The sequence below is a fragment of the Grampus griseus genome (assembly GCF_964374135.1).
Source record: "Grampus griseus genome assembly, chromosome: 20".
Classification (NCBI taxonomy): Eukaryota; Metazoa; Chordata; class Mammalia; order Artiodactyla; family Delphinidae; genus Grampus; species Grampus griseus.
The window spans coordinates 33,073,028-33,088,704 of NC_139014.1; the positions used below are offsets into that span (position 1 = coordinate 33,073,028).

The 15,677-nt window shown below is 46.3% G+C and overlaps 1 protein-coding gene across 2 annotated transcripts in view; it reads right to left on the minus strand.

Annotated features, from left to right (window-relative positions):
* Positions 1-15,677, minus strand: part of HLF (HLF transcription factor, PAR bZIP family member) — a 52,446-nt gene that overhangs the window by 6,198 nt on the left and 30,571 nt on the right. For both annotated transcript variants that reach the window (XM_082679002.1, XM_082679001.1), the window contains exon 3: positions 1,136-1,356. In XM_082679002.1, the coding sequence (XP_082535128.1) occupies positions 1,136-1,356 (221 nt within the window). The remainder of the gene's footprint in view (positions 1-1,135; positions 1,357-15,677) is intronic.

Sequence of the window (15,677 nt, forward strand, 5' to 3'; positions counted from 1 at the left end):
CCACCAGGGAAGTCCCAAAACCCGGACATTTTATGATTCTGCATCACTGAAGGTAATCTGAGGTATTGGATGACAGCAGTGACTTAAATCTGCCGGGTACATTTTCCTCCAGTGCTCTTTGTATATGTGAAAAGCAGAAGTAAATGGTCTAAATCAGTTCCAGGACAATGTCCCAAACTCCCATTTTCCCAACAGGAGTGTCTCTTCATGTGAACCATATTTAGGTTTGAGAAATGGTGGTCAGCAGTTAGAAAATTATGTCTGCTTCCAATGCCTTGAATGTATACAATCATATCTCTATTGTCCATATGATTGGAAAGCAACATAAACACAAAAAATTCTAAGCAATGGGTAATCAAAAATGGTTCTATTTTGGTATTGGTAGGCGTGGCGTAAGTTTAGAAAGAATTCTCTTCCTAAGGTATCGTTAAATGTGTCAGATTAATTTTAAGTTGTATCTGATTTCCTAAGGTAAGGCTATTTTCCTTTATAAATAATGTGTGCCTTCAACACAGTAGAGAAAAACCAAGCCCAAATTAACCTTTTGTTGAGATACTCAAGTGATCTTTACTTGAGACACAGAGTGAATATTACTTATAAATAGTGTCAGGAAACCCACCAGCTTCCTTAAAAATCCCACCCTAGCTTCCAAGGCTGGCAATGTGGAGAGAGGTCCTGTCTCTGGCTGTTACTCCCTGAGGCCTACAGAGAAATGGAAGCAGTTAATTAGTGTGAAATTCCCAAAGGAAAGGGAACCCTTGGAGACTATGAGGTCCAGATGCCCTTCCCCAATAATTTTTTTTTTCTCTTTTCAACCTTGAAAGATCCTGGTTTGATTTTATTAGGCTTTCATAGGTTTCCTTGCAGATAGTAGTGGGTTTGCTTCCTTCATGGGCTGCAAAGCACTCCATTTTATTGCTTTTCCTTATATCTATGCATTATCAAGATATGGAAGGCATAGTTCAGAAGACACCCAGAGAGGAAGCAACTTGCCTCGTCACGTGCCAAGAAATGGGATCAGAAATCACAAGTCTTTCTTCACTAGCTTGTGTGATTTTCCTGGGGTCACCCTTTTAATCTGCCTCTTGATCCCACTCTCCACTTGCCCACAGCCTAATTACCAGTTCCAATTTACCTTCAGATCATCTGGGATGAAGACTTTGCGAGCTTTCTTAATCATGGGCTGTGGCTTCAGTTCTTCCTCAGAGAACTTGCGTTTGCGAGGGTCAAACATTTCCTGCCCGGGGATGCTGGAGAGGGCAAGGTCGGCCGGGTCTGGCTCATAGCCCACCGGGACCTGGATGGTGTCAGGGTCAATGGGGCTCGGAGTATTGCGGTTGGCTGGCAACAGCTGGCCTGGAACAACACAGGAGTTTTAATTCATGCACACTCTATGGAGGCCCAGGAGACAGCTACTTGATGATGCTCAAGTATGAGAATGAGGGCAAGAGTCTTAAACTTACTTAAATGTGACTCTAACATCGTTCCTGAGGCACAGCAGGCTGAATGGCTTTACTCATGTCAGATCAGGGAAAACAAGGACCCACATACACATATTCACAAACTAAATTAAAAAATACATGCATTCATTCCGTCCTACAACATATTCATGAAGCACCAACTGTGTGTCAGGTACTCTTTTTTACCTTTAAGGTGTTTTCCAGGTGAGTCAGGGAATCAGACCAAAACTAGCCAGTGAGAGATAGTGAAGGGATGAAAGGAAACCACACATGCTTCCAGAGTGTGGGGGGAAAGGACATAACCCGAAGCAGGTTAGGAACACTCCTAGAGAAGATGCTTGGTATAGCGGCGTCTTGAGACACACAGTAATTAGCAAAAACGGTAATCCAGGGACAGATACAAGACAGAGGGTTGCATTTTTGAGGAACCACAAGTAGTCTTGGGTAGCTGTATCAGAACACAAGATGGAAAGGAGAGAGGCATAAATGCAAGAGACGTGGTCAAGGAAGGTGGGCAGTAGGGATGTTATAAAAGGCCTTGAATGTCACTGAGGGGTTCTGAGCACTGAAGTGAGAAGCAGAGCTGAAGTGTGGAAAGAAGTGTGAGGAGTGAACTGAAGCGGGCAGGACTGGAGACAGGAGATGAGCTACCAGGCTGTGGTGCTAACCCATGTGTGCATTCAAGGAATATTGAGCAAAACGGAAAAGATGCAACGGAGATGATCTAACTTCCACTTGACGGTTCTGCAAACAAAACCACTGAAACGCACAAAGGTCCTCGAAAGAGGGTGGACTGCATTTCGGAATAACAGACTGCAGCGTTTATGTGGGGAGCTCTGAACCTCAACTTCTAGTTCCATTTGAATTTTACAATCACCCCTTTCACGCCCAGAGAATAAATGAGAGGATACAGCTCAGCTCGGCTTAGCACACGTCCTCTTCTCCCTCACTGCTGAAGGCTGGACGCCATGCGGAGTATCCTGTAGGTGCCATTAGAAACTACCCCGGGTTGAAGGGCAAAGCCATCGACTTGCTTTCTGGCTAACCTGTGAAACCAGGCTCGTCTGTTTTCCGGAAAGGCCTGGTGGGGAGCTTGCAGAATGAACGTTCTGGGGACCTTTTGGTCCCCACTCTGCTTTGAGCTCTCTTTGTATCCTGCTTGCCAAAGAGGAAGAGATGGGTCCCAAGGCATTGGCAGAGGATGGAGATTTCTCATTAGCCACGCTCAGTTCAGCTCCAGCTTCTAGAGGCTGCTGAGTTCTGCACTGGATGGGGTCAAGCTAAATCTGATCTTGTGCCTCTCGACATCGCCTTAGAAAATGGACCATATCTGAGTCAAACGGGTATTTTACTTTCCCTTTAGAAACTCTCTTTGAACTTAATAATAAAGCTACCCAATGCCCTCTCAGTTCAACCACCATGCCCCAGGTGTCACCCCCGCATCACATACACACACCCACAGGTAGATACATCCTCTGCTCCCCTCTGGAAGCATGTCTTAATTAATATTTCCCAAATCTAATTGCTCAAAGTTACTTCAAGTTCTTCCCTAGTACTTCAGTATTCTGTTAATTATGTTGTATTTAAATCCCCTTTATTGATTTATACATGTTAAGGTTTACACACACACACACCCTCCTCTACCAGACCACATGGTCTTTCATGTTTTCTCTATCTTATCCCCACCCCACTCCTCACGGTGGTGCCTGCTTCAGAGTTCTGCTTCTACAAAGAATACTCCTCATTTAATGGGGGCCCTCTGAGATGCTGGGCGCTGACATTCATTCATGAACATTCTAACAATAACACTTCACATTTAGGCAGAAGCTTTATCTGCATTCTTTCTCTCGAGCCCTTTCTCCCAATGGAAGTAGGTCAGCCCTACCTGCAGCACAGAGAAAACCTAACTGGACCACAGACGAGTCAATGGCTTTCAATAGCTTCCCCAGCATCACAGAGCAACCAGCAAAGGACATGAGAAACACAGCCGGGTCTCTTTTCTCCCAAGATACCCTTGCATCAACTTGTTTGTCTATATTTTCTACTGTATTAACTCTGCTGGACTCATTTTTTCCCCCTTTATTCCTAAATGTCCACGGTATCACTGAGTAACAGGGAGGAAGATCTTTATTATTTTGTCCTACCTTTTGTGGATTTGCAATTTTTTAATATAAGAATTTTCAAGTTAAGAATGCATCATTACATTAATTTTTTTTTTTTTTCCCGGTACGCGGGCCTCTCACTGTTGTGACCTCTCCCGTTGCGGAGCACAGGATCCGGACGCACAGGCTCAGAGGCCATGGCTCACGGGCCCAGCCACTCTGCGGCATGTGGGATCTTCTCGGACCAGGGCACGAACCCGTGTCCCCTGCATCAGCAGGCGGACTCTCAACCACTGCGCCACCAGGGAAGCCCTACATTATTTTTTTTAAATTACCAAAGATGTTCATTGCAAAATTTCAACAAATGCAGAAATGTGTCTCCCTTGCCCCCAATCTACCTTGCTGCTCTTCCCAGAGGAGACCACCCTTAACTGCTTGGTGTGAACCTCTCAATCCTTGGTTTTTACATATAAATGATTTAACCCAAATAGGATTATTCTACCCACAGATCTTAAATTACTTTTTCAATATACCAGTATACCATATGCAATTTCCCATGTTAGTACAAACAGAACTACTCTGTTCTTTTTAAAGGGTGAGTAGTATTCCATAGCTTGGATATGTAACAATTTACTTAATCATTCCCCAATGGAAGGATTTTTAGGTATGTGAGTATTTTTATAGAAGGGATGTCTAGGAGTGAGACTGTTCATGCAAAAGACATGTATATTTTATATTTCTAAAAGCATTGCTGAATCTTATCTATTTATAGTTGTACCAACATTTCTAAGAGTGCAGTTTTGTACAATTAAATATTAATTTTTAAAATGTTGCCAATCTGATATATACAAATATCACTATTGTTGAATTTACATTTCCTTGTTACTAGTGAGACTGAGCATCTCACATGTCCATTGGATCCATTTCTTCTCCTGTATACCACCCTCTTCATATCTTTTGCTTCTTTTTAAATGGATTTTGTTGCTTATTCATTTGTAAGAATTCTTTATAGAAAGAACTCTTTATAGACGATGGATATAATCCTTTCATCTGTTTTATTTGTAGAAAATATTTTCTCCCAGACTGTTTGTTTTCTAACTTTGCTTATAGAGGTTTGCACTACTGACAAGATCTTACACTGTAATATGGTAATAATGTCTTAAAATTTTCTCCTTTATGGCTTCTAATTTCATACCTTCTCTATCCCCAAATTATATGCATGCACGTATACATGTATGTATACATATACATGTGTGTACATACGTGTGTGTACATATATTACTCTATACTTTTCTCTAATACAACTATAATTAATTTATATTTTTAGGATTTTGAATCACCTAAGATTTATTTTTGTATAAAGTACATGCAAGGGGCATTACACAGTATTCTCCAAGTGTCTTAATATAATGGTAAGTAAGGTTTGATATTTGATAGGGCAAGTTCTTCCCTCTTTATTGTTCTTTTCGTAAAATTTTATTCAGTATTCTTACACTCTTCTAGATGAATTTCAGGATATATTAAGTTATATTTAAAATTATTAACGGAATTTTTGAATGAAGATTGCATGAAAGTCATAGGTTAATTTAGGGACAACTGATACCTTTTAAATATTCAATATAACCTTAGTATACTCCCCATTTTTATTTTTTGTTCTTTTTCTTACATCTTTAAGTTTCACAGTTTCCTTCACTTTAAACTTTCACATTTTTTGCTAAATTTATCCCTTCAATGTTTTCTCATAATTGTTGCTAATGTAAATTTCCCTTGTTAGACTTACTAATTGGTTACTGCTGACATATAAGAAGCTACTGGTTTTAAAATGCTGGGTTTATATCCAGCCACTTTACTCCCTTATTAGTTCTAATAGTTCTAACTTCTCTGAGTTTTCTAGGTAAATAATCTTTTCTGCCTCTAGAGATAGTTGTTGCCTCAATGTTTATAATTCCTACCTAAAAAAAAACACCTCCCTGCACTGGCTGGGCTCTGCAAGGCAATAGGTAAAAGGGATGAGACTGGAGGTCCCTGCTTGTCCCAGACTTTAATGAAAAATCTTTTAATGCTTCATATCCTTAAGGTCTATTATAGAATCCTAGCAGATAACAGTTTGACAAGCTAAGGCATTTCCAACGCTTCCAGCCCTACTGCACTGAGAGTTGTTTTTTTAAAATCAGAAATCACATATTAAATTTCCTCAAATGACTTTTTTGGTATCTGTTGAGATGATCATGTGGTTTTTTCCTGTATTTGTTAAGTCTGAACTTGGTATTTCTCCAAGGCTTTCTTTGAAATATCAGGGGTGGACAGGATCAACCCCACGGTGTAGACTCTGCAGTTTGCTGGAACATTGTTTTCTTCTTTTTAAAACCATCTTAATGAAAGTCACTTCCAGGAGAGCCAAGGAGGATTTCTGGTGGAAAGGGTGGAACAAAGGGCTTAAATCTAGAAGATTAGAAGTTACCTTCAAACCCAAAATTGGCCTCCACTTTTGTCATAGAGTAGGCATGCCTAAACCTCCAAATAGCATAACTGAAGATAGGATGTTTTTTATTCTTACCTACTTAACAAGAATTTAGCATCTCACGTTCAATTAGCTGATTAGCTAGAAGTCATCAATGAATGGGTACGGCCACAATCTGTGTTCTGTGTCCCAATCTGAAGTTGATGGTTTATTTCTTTAGTTTATGGCTGCATCAAAGTAATAAACTGTAGCTACATTTACGACTTAACCCTCAAGACCAATTACAGCATCTCCAACCTTTCTGATGTGCTCCCCATTCAGGAAGTTAAACACAGCCGTACTGTCAGGACAGACACCATATCCTAGTGTAACCACTGACGAGCATCAGCCAGCTGATGAACATTATCCTCTATAAAGAATGCTGAGAAGAAAGAAAACGATTTGGTGTTGGCCCATGGGTTCTCTATTAGAACTGATGGGTGAAATTCCTTGTGATTCAGTTTGGTTCATGATCTTCCTCTCCTTCCCATAACCAGTCTGTGGTCTGTTTGCTTCTCATGACCTCTCTGACCCTAGAGAGTCATAATTTGAGTTTGAAATAGCACTTCTGACCCCCTTTGTACCAACTGCTTTCAGAAGAGAACCATCCTCGGGGCTCCCTTCACTGCAAAACACCCTGCTTCCGAGAATCCTTACATTACAGGGTGCCAATTAACTTAGAAGACTGCAGTAACACTCAAGGGTATGTAAAGTGTTACCATACTAGGTACAGAGATTAAATAAAGGCCTCAAAAGTACACCCTAAGGATGCAGGCTTTCTGAACTCTGAGGATGATTTAGCTAGTCTCTATTCTGATGGCAGGAACCTGTTAACTTGGCCAACAAGCACTCTGCAAAGCCAACAATGTCCTAATGGCCAGAGGTCTCTTCCCTCCCTCTACCCATGTCCTGTTCCACGTGACTCTGCAGTTCCAGGCTGAGTCTATTTCCCCACCCCTTGAATCTGGGCTGGCCTTGTGGCAGAAGTGACAGAGTGTCAGTTCTGAGGCTGGGCCTAAAGAGGTTTTGCATGTCCTGCTGGTTCTCTGCAGCACTTTCGTCACCACCATATATACATGCTTAGTCTAGCCTCCTGGGGGGTGTGAAGGGCATGTGCGGCAGGCCAGTCTAGGTCAGCCCAGATCACTTGTTCCTGAGATGTGCGAGTCCAGCCAAGATCAGCAGAGCTACCTGACCAACCCACAGCAATTTCAGACGAGAACAATAAACCCTCATGTGTGTATGCTACCAAGTATTTGTGAGTGTTTGGTAAACACTGTCATGGCAATAGATGACTGATCTACAAGCTGAGCTAGTATATTTGGGGACGTGCTTATACAATAACATTAATATCACAGTTTTTAAAATGTACTGGGTAGTGGTTAAGCTGTGAAGTGAGTCAGACTTAGGTTTGATTTCTCATTCCACCACCTATACAGTATAAACTTGGGTGTTTGTGAATAAAGGGCCAGAAAGAAATATTCCGCATTTCCTAGTAAGGTCTGTTGTGAGGACAGGAACTACTGGTGAATTTTCTTCCTTTTTTTAAACCTACCTCTCTTAGTTCCAGTTTTTTCATCTGCAAATGGAGATTACAATGCCTGCCTCATAGGGCTACGTGAGAAATGAATGAGACAAGGTATTTATAGAGTGCTTAACATAATGCACAGTGCCTGGAAAGCAATCAGTAGTCTCCAGATAAACACAAATATAAAGTATAGACACTGTGGGGAATTCCCTGGTGGTCCAGTGGTGAGGGCTCAGCGCTTTCACTGCCATGGCCCGGGTTCGATCCCTGGTTGGGGAGCTAAGATTCTGCAAGCCGCAAGCCAAAATATATATAGAGATAGACAGATACTATGATCCCAGATACTTTAAAAAAAATCAAGAAAAAAGACTGCCTCCTCATCCAAGCTGGCATGGTCTCTCCCTTGAGCATCTCTCCACATCCTCCTAACTGCTCCCCTCCTTCCACTGGAGTCCCCACAATGCACTCTCCACACAGCCACTAGGAAACACTCTAAAAACAGAAACCTATGCAGGTCACCCCCTACCTCAAACCCTCCAAAGGCTTTGCACTGCCACACATGATAACACTCAAGGCCCCTCCTTACCGCACATGCCCAGCCATGCCGGCCTTCCTTCTGCTCCTCAACTGCCCTAAGCAGGGCCCCCCCTCCCCCAAGGCCTGTGTCCTTAGTATTCCCTCCACCTAAACACTTGCCCCCTGCTCTCTGCCTGCCTGGTCCTTCTGCATGCTTTAGACACCAGTTCAAATGCCACATCTTCAAACCCTCTGACTTTCCTCTGTCCCAACTCACCACCTATCAAACCACCCAGTTTCATTTCCTTTGCAAAATTTATCTCCCCCCCCCAAATTATCTTTTGTATTTGTTTGACTTTTGTCAGTGACCTCCTTCCATTTGCATGCAAGCTCCAGGGAACGGGGACGTTGTCTTCTTTGCTGCTGCATCCCTGGCTTCTAGAAGGAGCCTGCATGGAGAAGATGCTTAGTACTAACTACTGAGTAACTGGAGATAAACACCCCTGGTTCCTAACAAGGACTGTTGTGGGGAACACGGACTATTTTTTCTTTTTATTTGTTATATTTTTCAAATTGTCTATAATGGCAACGTTTACTTTCAAAGACAGAAATAAAAATTATCCTCTAAAAATGGATTTTGCTTCACTTTGCACATATATAACCTTCAAGAGGCTGTGTTAAATACTGTCAAGAAAAGACCATTCAAACCCCCAGAAAGGAAGAAGAGGAGGAGAAAGAAAAGGCTTAACCAAAGGTTATATTAGAAAGAGTCCTTCTCAACTCCAGAGGCTGGGAATCTGTCATAACCCTGAGACTTTTCAAGTGTCCTGAGCCTTACGCAGCTGATACACTGACTTCAAGGCAAAAACAAATCCCTCCCCCAACCGCCTCTCTCTCTCTCCCTCCCTCTCTCTCTCCTCTCCTCTCCTCTTCTCCCTCTCTCTCTCTCTCTCTCTCTCTCTCTCTCTCTCTCTCACACACACACACACACACACACACACACACTTCATTTGTGCCATATCCAGACAAGGTGCCCAGTAAGTGCTGTCTGTGATTGTGGAACAAATACACTGAAAGGTCCTCTATAAAGATTACTTTGATCAAAGCAGCTCTTTTCCAACAACTCTCTCCACCCAGTAACAGGCTGTCAACAGAACTATGGGTAAAGCACAGCACCAAGAAGCCAGCCCAATCCATTACTTGTAAACATTAGGAAGGGTCTGTCTGTTACCATTTACTGAGAGGGCGAAAGAAATGCAGTCCCGTGGGCTGGCAGACAGGCCTCCCCTGCCCGCTGAGTAACCAGTTAGTCACAGTGATGAGTGGCCGGGAGGAGTACCCCCTCGCCAAGGCCCTGCCAGTGTATCACCTCACTTAATCCTCAAGATAGTTGTGTGGGGCTTCCCTCGTAGTGCAGTGGTTAAGAATCCGCCTGCCAATGCAGGGGACACGGGTTCGAGCCCTGGTCCGGGAAGATCCTACATGCTGCGGAGCAACTAAGCCCGTGAGCCCCAACTACTGAGCCTGCCCTCTAGAGCCCACGAGCCGCAACTACTGAACACGAGTGCCACAACTACTGAAGCCCACATGCCTAGAGCCCGTGCTCCACAACAACAGAAGCCACTGCAATGAGAAGCCCGCGCACCACAACAAAGAGTAGCCCCCCTCTCCCCAACTAGAGAAAAGCCTGCGTGCAGCAATGAAGACCCAATGCAGCCAAACTAAAATAAATAATAAAATAAAGAAACTTAAAAAAAAAAGATAGCTGTGTGAAGGTGGAATCATTAGTAACCCCATTTTCCAGACAGTTTAAGACAAGCTCAGAAAGCTAAATGATTTGCTCAAGGTTGCCCAACTAGTACATGAAACAGAATCTCACCTCCCAACTCTTCTGATTCTAAAGCCCAAGTTCTTAAGCATGTAAATGCTTCAGAGGACAGCAAGGGACTGTGTGCTTCTCAACTGAGAGTTTCGCATCAGGACCTGGGTCTCCTGGCCTCAAGTACAACGTTCCACTGACCCATCAGCCCGCGCCACATTTTACGGATGACGAAGTGGAGGGTCAGAGGTGAAATCCGCCCCCAACAGCCATACACAAAGTCATGCAGCCAGAAAGCTGGTGGGAGGTTGGTGGGGCTCAGTCTCTCATGGCCCACCGGGCTCCTGGGCAGCAGATGGTCCCCCAAGGAGGCAGGAATGCCTCCGGCTATGGACAAGAGTCCCAGGAACTTTCGGGCAGCCAGCCACCCCATTTCCTTTCCCTCCCTTCCCTCTTCCACTACTTTGGTCCTCCTGAATGGCGAGCTCCTGCCAAGAGCACTCCTTCAATGACAAAACAACTAATGAGCCTCAGGGCTAGGGCTCCTGTCAACACTACATCTCACTCAGGCATCTTTAAAGAGATTCTGGATAGCCAGGGACCACACCTCATTTATTCTGTTATGGGATATGGCTGCAGAGGCCAATACCCTTGAATTATCAGTATGCCAATTAATACTGGGTCTGGGTTTGGGCAGAGACAGCTGGAACACCGTTCCAGGCTCCTGCTCTGGCCTTCATCCCTCACTTTGACCCGTCCTGGGAGATGGCTCAGTTCATCAGAAAGCACAGACAGACCTGGACTCACGGTGCCTTTGCCCCTAAATAGCTCTGTGGCCTGGGGCCAGCCACTCCCCCATGCAGAGTACTGCTCCCTCCTCTGTCCGCTGTCCCTCCCTGAGCCCCCCGTCCCTCCCTGAGCCCCCCGGGACACACCTCCCTCTGGCTGCAGCCCAGGAAAAGCGTGCTAGATGTCGCCAAGTGTGACCCGTGTCCAGGACCAGCACACTGCTCTGGGATGGTGCACCAGTACCCAAAATGGCCCTGCCTTGACTTGGCAGCTCCTGATCTGGCAGAGGCTGGGACTGGATTAGCAAGGCCTCTCATTCCAAGGCTGCGGACCAGCGCATGTCTTGCCAGTGGAGTCAGCAAGAAACCTGCCTCCTTGAGGTGAACTTGAGAGGCGAGAGCAGAGCGGCTCAGAGCCACGCCTGCTGGCAGTCAGTGACATGGAGCAGATCAGTTCCATTCAGGGGTCAGGGCACGTGTGGGCCCCCTGGCCACCACGCCACTGTCCCCAAGACAGAGCAGCAGAGTCCCCTTCACCTGCTCTCCCGGGGTCTAAGAGCCTCTCCCCACTGCTGTCACAGCACCTCCGTGTACAGACAAGTAACAGCGTGGCCAGAAATGTACTCATAGTGCCAGAGACCAAAGCCTGCGTGAACTGGATTTCAGATCTTGCGACACTGACCCCCACCCCTGCCCCGCCACAGGTGCGTGGGGAGTGTCATAAACTGGAAACAAGGTGCATCGTCCTTCCCCCACACACACTCATGTCCCTGCGCCACTCCACCCCAAGTCATGGAACATGCATGGCTGGAGAAAAGCAGGCCTCCTGGCTTCCTCTGCACTTGTAGGAAACGCAGGTGGGTGAAGACCCGGGAAGTGCAAGGTTGAGTCCCACCAACTGCCTGCTTGCCCAGTCTTCAAATGCTCTGTGCAGCAGCCATCCCTTCTTTTTTATTTTTTAATTTATTTATTTTTGGCTGTGCTGGGTCTTTGTTGCTAAGAATAGGCTTCCTCTAGTTGTGGCAACTGGGGGCTACTCTTCGTTGCGGTGTGTGGGCTTCTCATTGCGGTGGCTTCTCTTGTTGCGCAGCACGGACTCTAGGTGCGTGGGCTTCAGTAGTTGTGGCACACGGGCTCAGTAGTTGTGGCTCGCAGGCTCTAGAGCGCAGACTCAGTAGTTGTGGTGCACGGGCTCAGTTGCTCCACAGCATGTGGGATCTTCCAGGACCAGGGCTCGAACCCGTGTCCCCTGCATTGGCAGGAGAATTCTTAACCACTGAGCCACCAGGGAAGTCCCCGCAGCCATCTCTTCTGAGAGAGCAGAGGCCCAATCCTCCCAAGGCTGTAACAGTGACAGTGGCTATAATCCAGAATGGCCACTTCAAGCCCTTCTGCAACTCCTCATGCTAGAGGATAAGCAACAAGAGACATCTGGAAAGGATAAAGTGGGGACTAGAGTCCTAACCTCAGCCCCTCCTCAGAGCCCCCATGTGTGCTCTCCAGGCAGGAGCAGAGGAGGGGCTCCTGCCTGCATTTACATGCTGCATCTAGACCTGGTTCAAGTGCACGCTGAGTATCTATAACCTCATCCCACCCTCCTGACAACCCTGAGAAGCATGTAGGGCCCATGGGCACATTTTACCTACGGAGAAATTGAGCCACTAAGCAATTTACTGAGGTCCCCCTAGGCTGGGGCTACCTTCTTATCAAGCAGAGAAACAAGCTCGCTATACCTGGAGGCTCTTTCCATCTTTAATGACAACAGGCACTGCTGGAATCAGCACCACCTAGGTCCCTGGAGTCTCTTTAATTGTCTGAGATGGTGAAAATGTGCAGGCCTAGTCATTTGAAACCCGCAGTTTTCAAATTGCTGTCACGCTGAGTTATTAAACTGACTATTCTCCTTTGGGCCATGTGAGTTTTTTGTTTGGATTTAGAGGGGAGAGTGAAGCAGAGCGTGAGGTAAGTGCAGGGCTTGCTGACGTCCACTGTGAACCCAGGAACCGACTGCAAACAAGTGGCCCACACTCTCCTGAGCAACACCCTTCCTCCTCTCTCAACCCCCCAACCAGTCCAAACAAACATAGGAAGAAAACCAGGATTGTTTTAAAGCCTGAGTTTCCGGATGAACGAGAATAGGATTCAGGTGTGTCTGTGGTTCTGCGGCTGCTCAAGGAGATCCACAAGAATTCCTTCCTGTGCGAGTCTCCAAGTTGAGCACCCAAAAGTAAACAAGCTTTTCTAAAGCCTCCTGCCTTGGCGCCTGGCCAGCGCTCTCTGAAATTCCCTCACCCCAGAGTTCACAGAGAACCCTGCACTGGTCTGGGCGCGGCTGGTCATGGCTCACTGTCGTCTCAAAGCCAAACTCATCCTCCAAGCTCCCAGGGACCATCAGCCTGAGAACTGTCGTCATCTTTCCATCAGGCTCTGAACTTTAACCACACCCCTCTCATGCAGAAGGATTGAAATCCAGAGACGACGCCAGTTATGGGAACTGTGGGGGAGAATCCCTGGGCTTCGGTTTGACCACCCGTTATATAATGGGACAAGAGTTTGGGATGACAGCAAAGGCTCATTCTAGCTCTTGCAATAAATTATCCTTAAGTTCAGTGAAGGTTTTCTGCTGTGGTTCAGATCCCTGTCACAGGCCAGGGCAGGCCATTCCTCTGAGGACCTGGACAAATTCAGTGCCTTCCTAACTGGCCTGTCTGCCACCTGCAATCCTGTCCTGCAACACGACCACCAGGTTCCTCTTCCTGGAACATCTCTACCATGATCAACGGCAGCAGTGGCCTCCCACTGCCTTCCAGTCCAAGCTCTCCATCTGGAGGTCAAGGACATCCTCACTCCCACCTCTGCTCTCTGCTCCAGGCACACTGGTCTGGCTTCTCATCCTCTCCGCCTCTACCTGTCGCACCATCCCTCAAGGCCTAAGTCAAGTCCTCCTCCCGCTGACTGTCCCAGTGTTGGTGACAACTTCCAACTTCCCTCACATTTAAGATCTATATCCTCTTGCACTTAAGCATATGCTGGCCTGGAAGTTTTATCAGGTTAAGTGACTCTATAGCTTTTAAGCAATTATCTATTCTCAAACTAGACTGGAAATCTTTTCAGGCAAAGTCCTTACCAATGCCTCACATAGAAGATGATTAACAAAGGCCTGTTGATTAAAACACTGATTTGTTTAACAAACATATATTGAGACATACTACGGACTAAGCTCTGGAAATATATAAATAAAACCCACGTCTGGGAGCACACAGTCTGGAAGTGGAAATAGGTAAGCAAACAGGTGTTCACAGAACAGGTGCTAAGTGCTATGGGAGGGCTTTGCCCGGGGAACCAAAGGGTGGAATCCAAAAGTGGATCACTAATCCAGATCCTTGGAGGGAGTGCAGGGGCATCAGGAAATGCTTCTCAGAGGGAGTTGGCATCTTGGTGGATTCTTGAAATTGGCCAGAAAGTAAAGAGATAAGGGGTAATCAAGGCAGAGGAACAGAATCTGTGAAGGCATGAAGATGTGACAGAACTCATGGGCCAGGCAGGGAACTGAAAGCAGTTGTTAGTTGGAGCTCAGAGGGCAAGAAGAGGGGTTGGAAGAGTTGAGACCAGACAGAGAGGGGCCCTTGATGGTCAGATCTTATCCTCAAGGGAATGGTGAGCAATCGAGGAAATAACGCTGTGGCAACCAAGAGGAGAAGGCATCGGAGGAGAGACAGGAAATGGTGAGCGGCTCGCCCACATCAATGGCAGAGGACCAGGTAGATTCAAGGGTTATTAATGAGGTGGGATCAATGTAAGTCTCAGTCAAGTCAATATAAGGGAGAGAGAAGGAGAGAGCAAGTTAACTTTCAGGTTTCTAGCCTGGACAGCCAGAAAGGAGGTGGTAAACTTCACTGAGATGCGGAATACAGTGTCCTGAGCACATTCAGAAGAAAAGGCAGCATCTGATTGTGGATCCATCAAGTCCAAGGCACCTCTGGGCTGCAGAGAAAGATGCCGAAGGACGTGGATCTCAGCTTTAAACACGAGTCCAGGCTGCAAGAGAGCCATCCTACCTGGAGATACAGATTTCATAGCCTTGAGATTCCCCCAGGAGAGAATACAGAGCAAGAAGAAAGCCAAAGACAAGGCCTTGGGGGGCCATGGACATTTCAGGGACGGGTAGATGAAGAGGACTCTGTGGACAGTACTTTAGAGGAGCCAGAAAAGCAGGAGGTAAACTAATCCTTGGACAGGTTGGTGCAGCGGGACTGACTGAGGAAAGGTTCTCCTAGCTATGTTATCAACCCCTCACAGGCAGTCCCTGCGCCTCCAAACCAGGGAGCTGTATCATCTCCACCGAACAAAGGAGAAGCAATCGACCAGCTTGGGTAACTTGCTCAAGGTCAAACAGCTAGTGAGTTGGAAGAGCCTACGTTCAAACCAGGGCCAGCTCCAAAGCCCTAACCCTCCTCTCTACACTTCCACTGCCACCCGCACGTGCCCACCCACAAAAGTAATGCCACAGGCTGGTGGCCAACAATTCCCTTCAAGCAGCCCACACCTAGACCCCACCTGTGGCAGGAATCCTGGGGCTCTGACATGGTCCTCAGGACGTTCCTGTCTGCTCTGCCTTCTCTGGGGGAGATCTCTGTGAGCGGTGTTGAGCGACCCAGCCTATTACGTTGTTGGCCTATGACATCTTTTTTTACTCTTGGTCTACAGAGTGTATGCTGCGGGCTGGAGGGCAGGGGCTATGGAGAGAGAGGGAGGGTGATAGATTAAAATGCCTGTAGACACCCCCTCCAGCCAACAACAGAGAGGTCTGTAATGCAGGCTGTGTATATGACACGGAATAGGGATGTTCTCTTCCTAATTCTGAAAGGTTACTAAATAACTATCGCTAGGCAACAGAAGCTGCGGTGGGGGTGAGGGGTGGCGTTACGCTAAGTCAGGGATCTGGATTCTTGGGGGGAAAATCG